The 13,820-nt window shown below is 46.6% G+C and overlaps 3 protein-coding genes across 3 annotated transcripts; 1 reads left to right on the forward strand and 2 right to left on the reverse strand.

Annotated features, from left to right (window-relative positions):
• Nucleotides 1–1,960: 1,960 nt before the first annotated feature.
• PtA15_9A37 (uncharacterized protein) lies at nt 1,961–3,507 on the reverse strand (the record flags this gene model as incomplete). The annotated part of the gene is made up of 5 exons (XM_053172581.1): nt 1,961–2,317; nt 2,387–2,932; nt 2,996–3,066; nt 3,128–3,338; nt 3,433–3,507. 5 exons carry the CDS (start codon nt 3,505–3,507, stop codon nt 1,961–1,963), a joined length of 1,260 nt encoding a protein of 419 aa, XP_053023468.1.
• Nucleotides 3,508–6,712: 3,205 nt separating this feature from the next.
• PtA15_9A38 (uncharacterized protein) lies at nt 6,713–8,677 on the forward strand (the record flags this gene model as incomplete). The annotated part of the gene is made up of 10 exons (XM_053172592.1): nt 6,713–6,989; nt 7,072–7,099; nt 7,183–7,293; nt 7,368–7,383; nt 7,459–7,511; nt 7,606–7,951; nt 8,037–8,214; nt 8,302–8,398; nt 8,464–8,542; nt 8,621–8,677. 10 exons carry the CDS (start codon nt 6,713–6,715, stop codon nt 8,675–8,677), a joined length of 1,242 nt encoding a protein of 413 aa, XP_053023469.1.
• Nucleotides 8,678–9,677: 1,000 nt separating this feature from the next.
• On the reverse strand, nt 9,678–13,396 carry PtA15_9A39 (uncharacterized protein; the record flags this gene model as incomplete). The annotated part of the gene is made up of 10 exons (XM_053172603.1): nt 9,678–10,130; nt 10,240–10,308; nt 10,378–10,683; nt 10,759–10,968; nt 11,053–11,178; nt 11,281–11,572; nt 11,655–12,064; nt 12,137–12,278; nt 12,349–12,418; nt 12,481–13,396. 10 exons carry the CDS (start codon nt 13,394–13,396, stop codon nt 9,678–9,680), a joined length of 2,994 nt encoding a protein of 997 aa, XP_053023470.1.
• Between the last annotated feature and the right edge of the window lie 424 nt (nt 13,397–13,820).

Genomic DNA, 13,820 nt, shown 5'->3' on the forward strand with positions numbered 1-13,820 from the left:
TCTTCATTTTTTTTTTGGCTGTAAAAATTTGATTCATTGGCCTGATCTGGATCTCTCCTGTGCTTGTTCAAAGCCAAAACATTTCTGGTCTGAGCAGCATCTTGGCTATCTTCAAGCACCAGTAATTTGGATTCAGAATACTTCAATGATTCTATCCCTTCTTGTTACATACCCACCAAAACAAATTTTGTCAGGACAGAAAGTTGAATCTGCAGTTTCTTGATTCCTATCTCAAAGATTCTGACTTACTTTCCAGCTTCAATTTACTATGATATGTTTGACTCCTTGATCCATCTTGGGGAAAATTGGCTGAATTGGGGACCATTTCTTCTGGCAATGAAAATTTATGCAACCAGTGGCCAGCATTGACAGATGCAATCCAAAAGCACAATTCAGCTAAATTGTAGATCACATTGGACCATGAGAGTGTATTTTTGCTTACTTTTGGGGTGAAAACCTTCATATGGTTCATCAAGATTAATCTTGGAATCATCAGAGATGTTGGGTTCTGTTGGGCTATTTTGCATTGAGGGGTCTCCCAATAGAGCAAAGTTGAGTGGTGAACTATGTAGGTTGGTCTCCTCATTTTTTGGTGGTAGCAGCTCAGTATGAAATGGTGTGGGATTGGGACTGATTGAGAAGTCTAAATAAGAAATCAAAGTGAAGGCTGCTACAAGCAACCAATTCTGAAAAGCTTTCTTCATGGTAAGATGTGGCGTGCGGGGAAGTATTAGGGCAACCTTGCGTCCACTCATTCATAACCTGGGCATCTACGTGGACACGTCCGTGATTTTGATGCATGTATGTATGATTCTGAATGCTACCTGGCCCAGAAATGTTTCAATCCAGCTGGCTTCAATCAAAAGTATCCAGCATTTCAATATCACATATTTAATGGCACGCAGTTGGGCATATATATTAGTAACAAGTCACAAACAGCACGGCTGTATCTTCTTGGTGTGCTGAACAGCCCTGCAAAAGTTGCGTTGATGGGCCATGCGGATGCCAAGGGCCAGAGGACTTGCCGCTTCGAGTTCCGTTCCCCTTCATACGGCAAGCAAAAAGAAAAAACAAGAAAGCGAGTGGTTGAATGGGAACTCTCTGCTGCTTCTTTATGCTCAACTGACTGTAGACTACAAAGCACCCATGGATCTTTGATTGATTGTGCTCCGAGTTCTGCACTCTGTTCGCCCCGGCTACAGAACTCGTCGGACAAGCTCTGCCAGACAACTGCTCGGACAACATTGCAGGCACTTTGTGCAGTGCATGCCACTGAGTGCAGAATCAACAGAGCTGACCCAAATCTCCTGATTCCAAAGGGGCAAGCAGTGGACCGTTTCAGCCCCACAGGCCCACGTCGGTCATTGCCGTCAAATGCACACACAATTGGCCTATCCTTCCCCTTTCCAGTTTTGCTGTTTTAATCATGTAACCGTGTTGATCTTTTTAGGAAAATTTAGATTACCCAGGTGCCTTCTAATCAATGTGGGCCTTGATAGCCAGGAATGTCAATTTGATGCAACAGAAGAAGACCTGAGAAGGCAATGGACAAATCTCATCGAAACAGATTTCGCATTAATAGTTAAACATAGATGAAGGATTTTGGAAGGTGGAACGGATAGATTGGTTACAGGTGGGATGGTGAATATGGTAATTTTTTTGGTAGCTATAATATAGTTTGATGCGGGTACTTCCCTGCATATCAGTTTTATCTTTCTAGAGATATATACTACATCGTTAGATAAGAATAGACATCGTTCAAGTTGGCAGAGAAATATGATAGATGCTGTTGATGTGGAGAAGAAGAAACAGATGGTTTTGATCCAAGCAAGCTTTGCTGTCCGATGAAATAATGCCAGATAAGAAGAAGCGAACGAAGAGATGTGCCAGCAGAAGAAAGGAAGTGGAGACGGTTGGATTACTTTTGAGGATTGTGATTGCCAAAGGTTGATCTGTCGATTTATTCCAGTTTGGGTGGCTGCTGACCGCGAGCTTCGGTAGGAGTTGAGTAGTGAGAGACTAAGGAGATAACGTCGTCGCGTTCAGGTTTAGGTGTTTGGTGCACAGAGGTAGGGGGTAGGCTGATTGGGTTAATACGAGCTTGGATCAATTGGTTCTCGACATCACCGCTAAACGAGCTGCTCGAATGGTCCGATCGATTGTCTTCATCGTCAGGACCGGAGAAAGCGGCCAGTGATGGAATCCTGGGCGAAAAGGGGCGGTGGGAGTCTTGTGAGGAAATAGCTGGGTAGTAGAATCGGTAGCCGAACCATGCCGTCAGAGCTCCCAGAGCCGAGCCAACAAGCACATCGTGCCACTACGAGCCGGAGGTTTATTTATTATGATCAGTTTGTAGGTATTGGGAGTACAGGTCAAGTCAACATACGTGATGTCTGTTGTCCATCGTCCGGGAGATGCCAATCAGAGTGGCCCCAAGCAGAGGCGCGATTGAGATCCAGACCTTGAGGGAATGTCCACGACGGTCGAAGAGGTGTAGTTTGCCGGCCAGGTAGAGAGACAGGAAGCCTAGTCCGGCCCAGGCGGTACTCGAATGGCCGGATGGAAAGCTGCGGAAGCCGTCTTGAAACTCGCGGCTGTCGACTGGGGCGGTGCAGATGGATGAGTTGCTGAGGCCGTAGTGCGGGAAGCCGGCGTTGGAGGCCGTTGGAGCGGGCTGGCAGCGGGCTAGCATGTCTGGCCTGGGCCGTCCGACGGTGACTTTGACGGTGGTGGTGACGACGAGTGAGAGGGCGAGGGAGAGGGCGAGACCGAGCAAGCCGATGTGGGTGTCCCAACTAGAGCGTAAGAGGAGTTGACTGCATAGGATGATCAAGACTGCTGGGATGACGACTGCGAGTACTCCGAGGAGCGGGACGGGGATCCGCTCGTGGACTGCATGTGAGAACTGGATTGTTGGGTCGTTGAGATCGAACTGAGAGGTGGGATTTCAATTAGACAGATTCCTTGGTTTAGGTAGCGGTTCCCAGATACATACCTCTCTGTGGTGACCGTGCAGGCGATCCAAAAGGCCGAAGATGATGGCCATCAAGATGACGACGACCCAATCTGTGAAGAGATTTTAGGAGTCAGGCTCGGGAAGTGCTCGATGCAAATTGTCTGGACGGACCAGCCAAGTAGGACCATAGCAGCTCGACTCTCCGCTTTTTCTCGGTTTGGCGGGCCGAGTTCAAGGTGCGGTTCTGGAAGAGGACATCAGGCAGGATGCCCAAGCGGTCCTGGGGGTGCTGTTGGTGTGGTTGGGGACCCTGGCGCTGGCGCTTCGGCTGGGGCGAGGGCAGCATGGGGATGGACTCGTAGGGATGGTGCTGGGCGTGCTGCTGGAGAGCCAGAGCGTGTTGAGAAGAGGGAAGTCAGTCGGCGGGTGCAGTCTGGGGCGAGCAGGGGCATGGAGGGGATGGGCTATGTACTGACTGGCGGTCTAAGGGCTGCTGTGTGCATAGCCCGTCTGCCAAGCACTCGATCACCATACTCGGCCATCGTTGCCATTCCTACAAAAGTAATCAACACTGGCTAGTCGAACTTTAGCCTCGGACACACTCTTCTGGGTTCAGCACTCACAATCTCACAAAACTAGCAAACGTCTGTTTGGAGCGAGCAACAGCATCTCGTGAGCTTGGCGGCAACCATCTCCTCCAGACCAAATACAATGTTGTCAACTCCTCGGCTGCGGTGCTGCGGACTGTCTCGGACGAAGACCCGTCAAGATCTGCAGACCCTGCAGAACCGAATCTAGAGCCTCTGGCACTGCATCATCAGCTAGGCCAGTGGCCCAGTGGAGGACTTCCCGTCAATCTGAAGCCCCCTGCAGAGTCAGATCTGCAGCCAGAAAACCTTAATTTTTGCGGGGAAATGCTGTCCCAGGGGCTGCAGATCTGGCTCTGCAGGGTCTGTAGATCTCAACAGGAAGTCCTCCAGTATATAACATATATTGTGGGGGGGTGGTTCACAAGATAATTTTAGAAAAATTTAGAGCCCATTTTGAGGCCTTTATCAACAAATTTTTAAAAAGATGTTCTGATTGCCATGGAACACCCAAATGTGGTCAGCTTAACAAACCTTTTAAAAAATTGTTCATAAAGGCCGTGTAAAATGGGATTCAATTTTTAAAAAAAAAACTATTAGGGGGTTCTTGACTTTTCCTTGTAGTGAGTGGATCAAGCAACCTGGGCACACCAAAACAAGTCATATCAGGACAAAAACTGATGGTTTTCAAAAATCATTATAAAAACATGAGCAGTGATAAAAAAACTACATAAAACCAACCAAAACAGCAACAAGAAGTCCTTTGTTTATCTTTGAAGCAAATTGAGTGGATGTGAACAACAAACCAGCTACAGGGTGAGAAAGGGCTTTCAGCCCAAATCAAAAAACTCATCATGCAGGAATTTTGACATAAGGCATAGGCCTCCACTGATGTCAATAGCTCTGCTGCTTGCTCCCACTTCCCCCCTGTGCAGGCCTAGTTAAGCTTGAGGTTGTGGGTCTGTTGGGTTGGGCTAGTGATATTGCAAATTTTCCACAAAAGCCAACCCAAACCTGGCCTAAAGACGGGTTTAACTTTGGGTGGCCCAGTGGCGGTCCCACCCAATTGCCATCCCCAATGTTATACACCACCACTCAAATCCAAGTTGAGATTTGCGTGGGCTGGACCGCGCGGTTGATGCACAGTACCCACATCAGACCGCGGTTGGGTGTGCTCTGTGGTGTAAGAATTTGGGATCTGTAGCCGGGCTGCAGATATGCAGGTGGGGTACCACCCGCTTTGCAGTTGAGACGTAGGAGGCTTTGTGTAATCCCAAGGTATATGGGATAAAGGAAAACTAAAGACTTGCTAGCAGAATTTCCAGACCAGCAGTCTATTCCGGCTTCATTTTGAATTTGATATAATATGTTGTGAGGTTGTTGTGGAGCATTAAGTTTAGGTGGGGCTTTATTTGGATAAATTCAGCCTGAGGTTGATTCCTTCTCAAGATATTCACAAGATTTGATTGGCAGTGATACAAAGATTTTGCCACAACGAAAAGAGCTTCCTGGTGGTTTCAAGATTTTATTTTCAGTCTAACAACCAGCTAAGGAATTTTTCAGAATTCAGTACAAGGAAAGTATGAGGAAGAACATAGAAGAAAGGAAAATTAAGGAAGTTCCTCAAACAAGAAGGAAGTTTTTCCTATTGAAAGTAAACTTTGATGGTCCTGGGAACTTGAACCTGAATAAAGTTCTGCATCTGTTTGTTACACTTTGCCTCCTTTGCCTAGATTGGGCTAGGTCCGGAGTTACACAGTGGGGCAAGTGGCGGCAACCATGGCACCCCATTGACCCTGCATGGGAAAAGATGCCTCAGTGGCCCGCTATGACCATACTCTCTATGGGTGTCATTGGATGCATCCCCATGAGTATGACGCCCCATGGCACCATCTGCCATCAGAGAGTCCATGGGGTGTCCCTCACCGCGTGCAAAAATGGTTCATCTCACGTAATCAGGTTGCACAGTCCTAAAGCTGTTACATGACATTCATTCCGCAGGCAGAGGCAAATTCACTGTGGATTGAATGTCACGTAACATCTTGATCTGGAGGGCGCAGCCGTTGGCACCCACAAAAAGAACTCCACAAGTGAACATCTGTAGCTGCATTGATAAAGGGCTGTCCGTGTTGGGGTAAATATACAATCACACTACAGACAGTCACTTGTCGCTCCTGCGCGCAGCTGCACCTAATTTTGGTGGCCGCAGTAGCTGTAAAGGTGATGCTGCGTGCAGGAATGTCACCTGTTTGCCTGTAGCAATCAATGACTCCCTTTTCATGCAGAATAAATATTTGAAGTCCAAAAAAGAAATAGAAAAAAAAAACCAGTTGTTTTCCCGGGCTCTCAGCTGGGATGGAGCCTTTTGAGATGGTCGTTTACAAGGCCTTGCCGCCATTGCTACGTGGTGGTTAAAATGGCGGCCCGGTCGGGGCGCCTGGGGGCCGACCGCTGGCCCGCCCTAGGACACCGGGTCACTCGAGGGTCTCGCTCGGGCCTCGGGGCCATCCTGAGGACCGTGGCGCCCAGGGGACCACGGTGGGGGCGCCATGGTGGGGTAATTCGGGGTCCATGTTTGGCCGGGGGCTGAAGAAAACGGCCGCGCGGTCGTGGCGCCACGGCCTTGTTGAATTCGCCCCGCGGTGTTACGGCTATAGTTGCCTTTCTGCAACCAGGCGTTGTTTGTCCTGGTGCCCTTACAAGGTATCCTCTCTCTTGCAGGGGGGTTTTCCCCCAGTTCCTTTTCATATTCAGGCCATTCGCCAGTTTCCTCTCATCTTGTGCGCGTGTCTATTCCGCTGAGCCTTTGCATCCTGAAGAGCCCCGCTTCAGATCCAGGAATATCCGTCCATATCCGCAGGTTTCGGAACCTCGGGTTTCAGATATTTGGCTTGATCCGCGGTCCCTCGACAGATATCCCGGATTATCTACCGCATTGGCTAGGTTGAAGTGTTGAACAACGATCCTGTCGAGTTCGCCACTAAGACCCAGCTTGATTCACTGAACAACCCAGCTCTCCAACCAATGCCCCTTTGTTTTAATCCAAGTCCCCCAAGTTATTTATCTATAGCCACATATTTAACTTACTAATTAGTAATACGTAGCATCACATTCAGCTTAACAACTTAAATATATATCCCTTCTTGCCTAAGTTCAGTACCACATTATTATGACAAACCAAACGCTGCCGATCCGGCGCATCTTCGATATCATCAACCACGCGCCGGAAGGTCTCAATCCGTTTGCCTTTACGGCCCTGGCGCTCGAAAAAATAGAAAAACCTCCATCCGGGCCCATCGTGCGCGGTGCCTTGATAATCTTTGCTTGCATCCAAGCCGCAATTATTCTCTGCTGCGTGGGCATGCTGGCTATTCCTTTCTTGCAGGGCGGGGTGGGAGTAGCGCAAAGTCATAACTGGATCATGAGGCGAAAATTTTCAGGATCGCGTGAGCTTACCTCTTGATCAATGTCTAATTTCAGGATTTTTGCTCAAGCCAGTCCGACCTGTTTCGCCGAAAATCTGATTAGACAGATTCCCCTATCTTATTTTAAACAAGTCAGCATTAACTCGCATTGAAATCTGCCGGCCAAGTAGTTTTCCTAAAGCTCTAATGTGCTCTTATCTTTCATCGCGAACAGTGTCTTAGTAATTGGATTGAGCTACCTGATCGGCGGTATATTATTTGAATGTTATGTCGTACTGCAGTTCAATACCATGAATTTAAACCGCCAAACCAGTCAGTTTTCGTGGTAAGCTGTCTTTTCTCTTCTTCTGTAACGTGTTCAACCTTTATCGATGGAGCTAAAAAATTTCCTCTACACAGGATCGAATTAATGAATGTGTGTGTCCAGCATCTGATAACAATTTAAATACGCGCGCCTTTTCATCAGCTCATAATTTGATCATATTGCCAGCTGCCTGCATGTTGCGCTACTTTTATTCAAGCCTTTACGATGTTATTTATTAGGTACATGGTAATTTACATATGCTGCTCTGAAGGCCCCGTGTTAAGCTAAACTCTCCTTTCCTTTCCATTCCTTCCGTTCCGTTCCTGTCTCCAGTACATCTAATCCTTCCCAAGGTGGAATTAAAAGACATCTTCTCCCACCGCCGATATTCAACTTTTTTCTAATTGGCTTCCCAGCAATTACCACTGTCGTATCGGTGTGCTTGATTGTACACAAAGCAACACTCATTCGTAAACTAGATGACTCATACAGTAACCTGATTGGCCTGCTCACAGATGCTGTCAGTCTTTGGGATAATGGCCAGATAGTCCTGCCAGACTCTCAAAAAGATGTTCTTCAAGCCGCGTATGAAATTTTCATGACAGATACCTTCCGAAAAAACAAAAGCAGGATACGCATAGGTTTGTTTTGGGCTTTGATAGATGTTCCCTCTATACTGGTAAGTATCATTCAAACCATTTACGATATCACTCAAACACGTAGTACTTCACCATAATCTTAATCTCCATTCTTCCCTTCGCAAGTTCTATTTCATCGGTGTCTCTACGTTGATTACCACAGTTTATCAGTCCAACAAGTCTTCCCAAGTGAACGCAACAGCCCTTAAGTCAGATGGATTCAAAACCAATCATTCTGAGAAGCTTTCAGAACCTCCTCCCAAATTACTGGAAACGAGTCCGAGGCCACTAGCACGAAGTCTAAGTCAGAAATTTCTTCTTTTTCCCATATTTTCCTTCCTTTTTATGTTGTCCCTTTGCTGATGAGCAAACTAAATTTGAGCCTTGACAGAGTTCTTATGGTTTCATTACTTGGCAATGTCTATGGCGCTCTCCATGGAAACGGTAACTGGTCTGGTGTTTTATCTCAACAAAGACAACCTCAAAGAGTAAGCAATGGAATTTTTTATACAATTGGGTTGCATACACTGACATCACATCATTTGTCTTCCAGGCTCAGATTGGGGGTGGTGTTTTTTATTACAAATCTGTCATGCACAATTTTCATTCTGATTGCTATGATTATTCTACTGGTAAGTTTTGCTTCACTATTACATCAAAGAAAAGACGCATCATTTCTGAGTGTATATCCCTTCAAAAACTGGCTGTAGGCGCGAATAATTGTGGATGGGAGAGAAGAAAAGAATCCGGTGCCTGGAAAAGAGTAGTGAATGGGTAGGAGGAATTGTAATTTTTATTCAAGAAACTAATAATGAGATGGTTAGGTTCAGCCCAGCGTGGAAGTTAATTTAAATTATTACACCCAACTGCCAAATGAAAGCTGCTTCGAAATTAGACTGATAGTCAAAATATTAAAAGCAGGGCACAGTGCACCCTCATAAATTGTGAACAAGTAAGTTTCAGTTCAGCTCTGAAGAGATCCTTGCAATGTCTGGGCTATGTTTTACGGTTAATTTGTTGTGTCAGATTCACCGAAAAGTAACAAGAGCTCTTGATTTTATTGTATGACTCTGGAAGAGCTTATGGTGGATCAGCTATTTCAGTTAAAACGAGTGATGGCGAAGACTGAAGGCGGAAAAAGGCCTCACCCAAAGACAGGACCACCCACTATCAGGACAAAGTCTGAAATGAGGGTGATCTTGAAAGGCGGCTTGAGTTAAGAGCATGTGCCCTCGGAGTTAGGGCAGATGCCGTGTAGTTCTTAGCACATTTGTGCACCGGAGCCGGTACACATAGAGATATGCATTTACATAAATACATATTTAACATTTTCAGTATTTGATGGGTTTTGTGTCACGCTGGATCTCGTTGGACACGAGAGTAGAATGTGGTTATATTAAAAATATGAAGCCTGGTTGGCAGTCAAACTAACAGGGTATCTATTATGCAAAAAGCAAAAGGGAAAGCAAGAACAACAGATGGAGCGCGGAATCTTTCTAGTCAAAAAAAGAAACAGATCCGATGGAAGAGCGAGAACAGGAACAGCACCCAGGCCACAAAAGCTTTCTCAAACAACAACAAAAAGTACAAGAGATTATGGAGATAAGGAAGGATAGCCAGAGCAAGAAGAAGCGGGTGCGTAAGTTGCAAGATGAGCATGGACGCGATGGGCGGCCAAATAAGAAGGTACATAACCAACGGAAAAAAAAAAGAAAACGAGTTAATAAGAATCTTAGTTGGCGCGACTGTGTACATGATATACATAAACTAACAATGTAGACGATTAGGATCATTACTGCAGGCGACATTACTTAGACTACCACCGCCGGCATCACCAAAGCTCATTCTAATACATTCCAACTCGGGTTGCTCATTTACAATTGATAACAGAGTGGAAATGTCTTGATCATCGGTCTCTGCTCCATCATGATCATCATGGAAACTGTTGTTCTGAAGCTTGGCCATCAACTTGTCCTGATGTCGATCGAGATTTTGGGGGTTTGCAGCTGATTGGCTAAGGGAGGATGGATTCGACAGTAAGAGTCCATAGGGATTAGTATTGATTGAGCTGGATCTCCTTCTGCTTGATTTCCCCCTTCCTCCATCTCTCTCAGATTGATGATGATCATTATCACCGTAGGCGGTTCGCTCAATCTTGGATAATCGCCGCGTCGCCTTTTCCATTTGCTTCAAGACGAAAAGTTCCAATTTTTTCGATTTCTATCGATATTTCATCGAAACCAAAACCGAAAAGGATCAGAACAAGACGACCGTTAATTTGTGAAACCATGTCTCTTTAAGTTTTTTTTTTGTAGAGAAAAGGACTTACAGCACGAGAAGCATCCAACAAATTTATAACCTCTTGAGTGAACTTTTTCCGATTTTTGATTTCGAGAGCCTTTTGATTGAAGGCACGATGTATAAGAAAGCTGATTCAACCTTTAGTTAATAGGCCACGCGCGCTCACCTGTTCAGCCAAGCGATCTTCAAGATACTCCCGAGATTCGGCCACGCGTTTAATGGCGTCTTCGATTTCCTTATCTTGGATTTCGTCTCTCGCTTCAGTATCATCCCGGTCCCTGGTTGGCTTATCCGCCGCTTCTTGTTTTGGGGCTTCATGTCTGGGTTGGTGTTTTTTCGTTTTGTATTTCAATCCAATCAATTCAAGTCTTAAGCAAGCAATTTCATACGCTTGCAATTCAACCTTTTCTTCGAGCAACTTCTCTCTTCTGCCCTTCTCTTCTCTTGTTGATTTGGTTCCACTTTCTTCTTCCTAGAGAACAGCATCATCGGTCAGTCCACAAATGCGTCGTGCACCAGGGAATTTTTATAAAGAAGGGATCCTCACATCTGAGTCTTCCGATTCCAAATCTGATCCAGATAACCATTCTTGATTGGAATGCTTCTTGACCGGACTAACAGGTCTAGTTTCTTTGGATAAACCCTCAATTTGGTCTAAGTTATCCGCATTCAAAATGATAGATTGCAATTCGTTCAGTTGTTTCTTGATCTTCGATCTTTCTTCTTCGGCCTTCTCGATCTGGTTGCTATCGACGAGCTAATAGACGTCCAAACAAATATCAGCATGATGACATGCGTGTGTGCTTTTCGCTGCATGTTTCATTTAAAGAACGCTACAAACTTGAGATTCATTTCCCATTGTGACCTGGTTTGTTGTATGCGGAATTTGTTGGTAATGGTTAATGTTCTCATTTGGTTGGTTAGCTTTGTTGACCGCATCCCTCAGTTGAGCTTGTAAATCAACAATCTAGGCAAATAGTAACACGAGCAGTCAGATCACCGCAAACTGAGGGCAGGCAGAAACATTATGGCTAGTTGATAAGAGAATAAATGTAGTGAGTGGGCGTACTTGTTGTCGGTAGCGAATCATCAAAGCACTATCGGATAAGATCTCGTTGACCCCAGCACTCGTTTGGATCTTTTTGACTCGACTGGCGAATCGCAATGTACTTCGACTGTCTTCAATCGATTGGAACGTCCAGTTCATCGTACAAATCACACACACTCTCGATTTCCCCGATAAAGATGGTTGTAGTATCTGGGTGAGTTTCGAATCTCGGTAGGGGATGTGCTGGTTTCGCTTCTTAGCCTGTCCGCTCGGCTCCGCAAGTCCACTGATCACTTTTTCTAGAGTTAAGAGGCTAACATCGTGAAATGTTAAAAGTTGACAATTGTTCTGAGTCTGAGTAACGCTATCAAGTATTCAGAGTACTTAGTCCGTACCTCTTGTTGATGAAGGAACCTTCGCTTCTTCTTTCGACTTCACTGCTAGCGCGTTCATTCCCAGCCAAATCGATCAGACACACTTTACTCCTCCTGACACCGCCATTATCGCCATACAATCGCGATTCGATCACGATCCCAAAGATGGTGTGCGATCGACTGGAGCGCGCATTCCAGTCAGTCCCGGCTACATGCCGCTGTCGTTCTCCCCTGCTCATTAGCGCGGCCACCTGTCCGACATTCGTCACGACTTCTTCTCTGACTGGATCTGCGAAAAACATCCCATTTGTTTGCTGTCGGATTTTGACTGGCGGAGGGGTAGATTGAGTGCTCGGAATGAGCAAATCGTGAATTTGCTCGTTATAGACTTCCAAGTATGACACCCTCAGTAGAAACTCTCTTTCGGGATGCTAGGTGGGTCATGAAAAAAAATATAATCAGCTTTTTATCATTTTCGAAATCAAATGAGAGTGAACTCTTACTGATCGAATGAATGTAAAGATTTCCTGGACCGAAAGTGGGATGATTCCAGGTTGGTGGAAAGAGCCTGTCAGAGTATGAGTCTTGCCTGAAGCTGTTTGTCCATAGGCAAAGATTGTTGCATCGTATCCTGCCATCGCAGATCTGAAAATTTAACGACCCATAGAATTAGTGAGCGTTCAAAATCAAAATCATGAGCAGCAAAAAGTCCCACAGTATCAAATCCCTGGCTCCGGACGTCTTGTAAACGTCCTCATTCGTGGAGTTCTGACCGAAAACGCTGTCTGTTAAGCATCAATTGAGTCAGCCAGCGGTAAAAAGAGGAAACGTATGCAAAAGTGCTCACTGAAGCTCCAGTTAGTGCCCGTACCATTGCTACTAGATTGGGTTGAGCCGGAAGGTGATAATTCGCAAATCTGAGTTCCGCCCGAGTTGATTGACCAATAGTTCTTCGGCGACTCCAGCGCCGGATCAACAAGGCCTTTTAGCCGGATGGCCACCAGTACGTTTTCGAGCTGAGCTTTGCCGATCGGGGGTTCCTCGACCGGAGTGGCTGCGAGATGATAAGCAGGAGATTGATTGCTGATTGTTGGTGGCTGGAAGGGCGAGAGGGATTGGCTGAGGCAGGCTGGAGATTGTAAGAGGCTGAGATGAGATTGGGATTTCTTGAGGAGAGAGGGGGATTGATTGAGGAGAGCTGGAGATTGGCTGCTAGAGGAGAGGGGGGTTGAGAATGGGGATGAGGTTGATGATTTCAAGCTTCTCAGCCTGTTGTGGTGCAGCGGGTTCGGAGCCCCGGGTAGGATCGACTTCTTTCTGGGGATTGCTTCAGCGGTTAGACTTGCTCTTAATGGCGAGTTGAGTGAGGTGGGGGGCAGTGTTTGATGAGGGATGAATTGAGGTGATCTGAGGGCGGGGTCCGGTCTTGTTATGAGGGGTGAGGTGGTTCTGATTCGTGTTGGGGTAGTTGGGGTGGTCAAGTTGAGTGGGCTGGATGATGGCTGGATGATAGCAGACTGGGGTCTAGCTTTCCTGATCTGAGTGGTGGTGGTGGTGTTCTGGTTGGTGGTCTGGAGTGGCTGTTTCCTGGTCGGGGTGAATCTGGATGATGAGTTGGTGGTGTTCAGGGTGGGTGTTGCTGGGCCTGCGGTTGGGGGGATGAAGAGTCCCGAGCAGATGGGTTTCTTGTCTGGGCTTGCTCGTGAGTGGACTGGGGTTGAGGGCCTTCGTTCGAAGTCACGGGGGTCGATCGAGCCGGCCATGATCGCTTGCTGTCGCTTCGATCGATCGGGTGTATGCGCGTGCCTGCTGAGCACTGTCTTGCTGCAGGAAAACACTGATCCCCGGGTGAAGCGAGACTGGGGGCGGTTAATCTAACTGGAAACGCTAACACGCCATCGACGGAGTGCGTGGCCTGGAAAAACGGCGGCCGGGGAATCGAACGCGTCGTTGGTCAAGCAACATCTTCCTCAGCGCGCTGGCCGAAGGACATATCCCATTGTCTCCTCAAAGCACACCGAACTTATCAAAGTCCAGCTTGTCCCCGCTGCGATCGGGGGAACACCCATTTGGCCTGGTCGATACATAGCATTGAGATTTCTCCCACAGGGAGAGGATTAGGACAGATTAGGACTACATAATTTTGCAAATCAGCCACCAAAACCAGCAGATGCAGCTTTTGAGAAT

This window comes from Puccinia triticina, chromosome 9A (assembly GCF_026914185.1).
Source record: "Puccinia triticina chromosome 9A, complete sequence".
Taxonomy (NCBI): Eukaryota; Fungi; Basidiomycota; class Pucciniomycetes; order Pucciniales; family Pucciniaceae; genus Puccinia; species Puccinia triticina.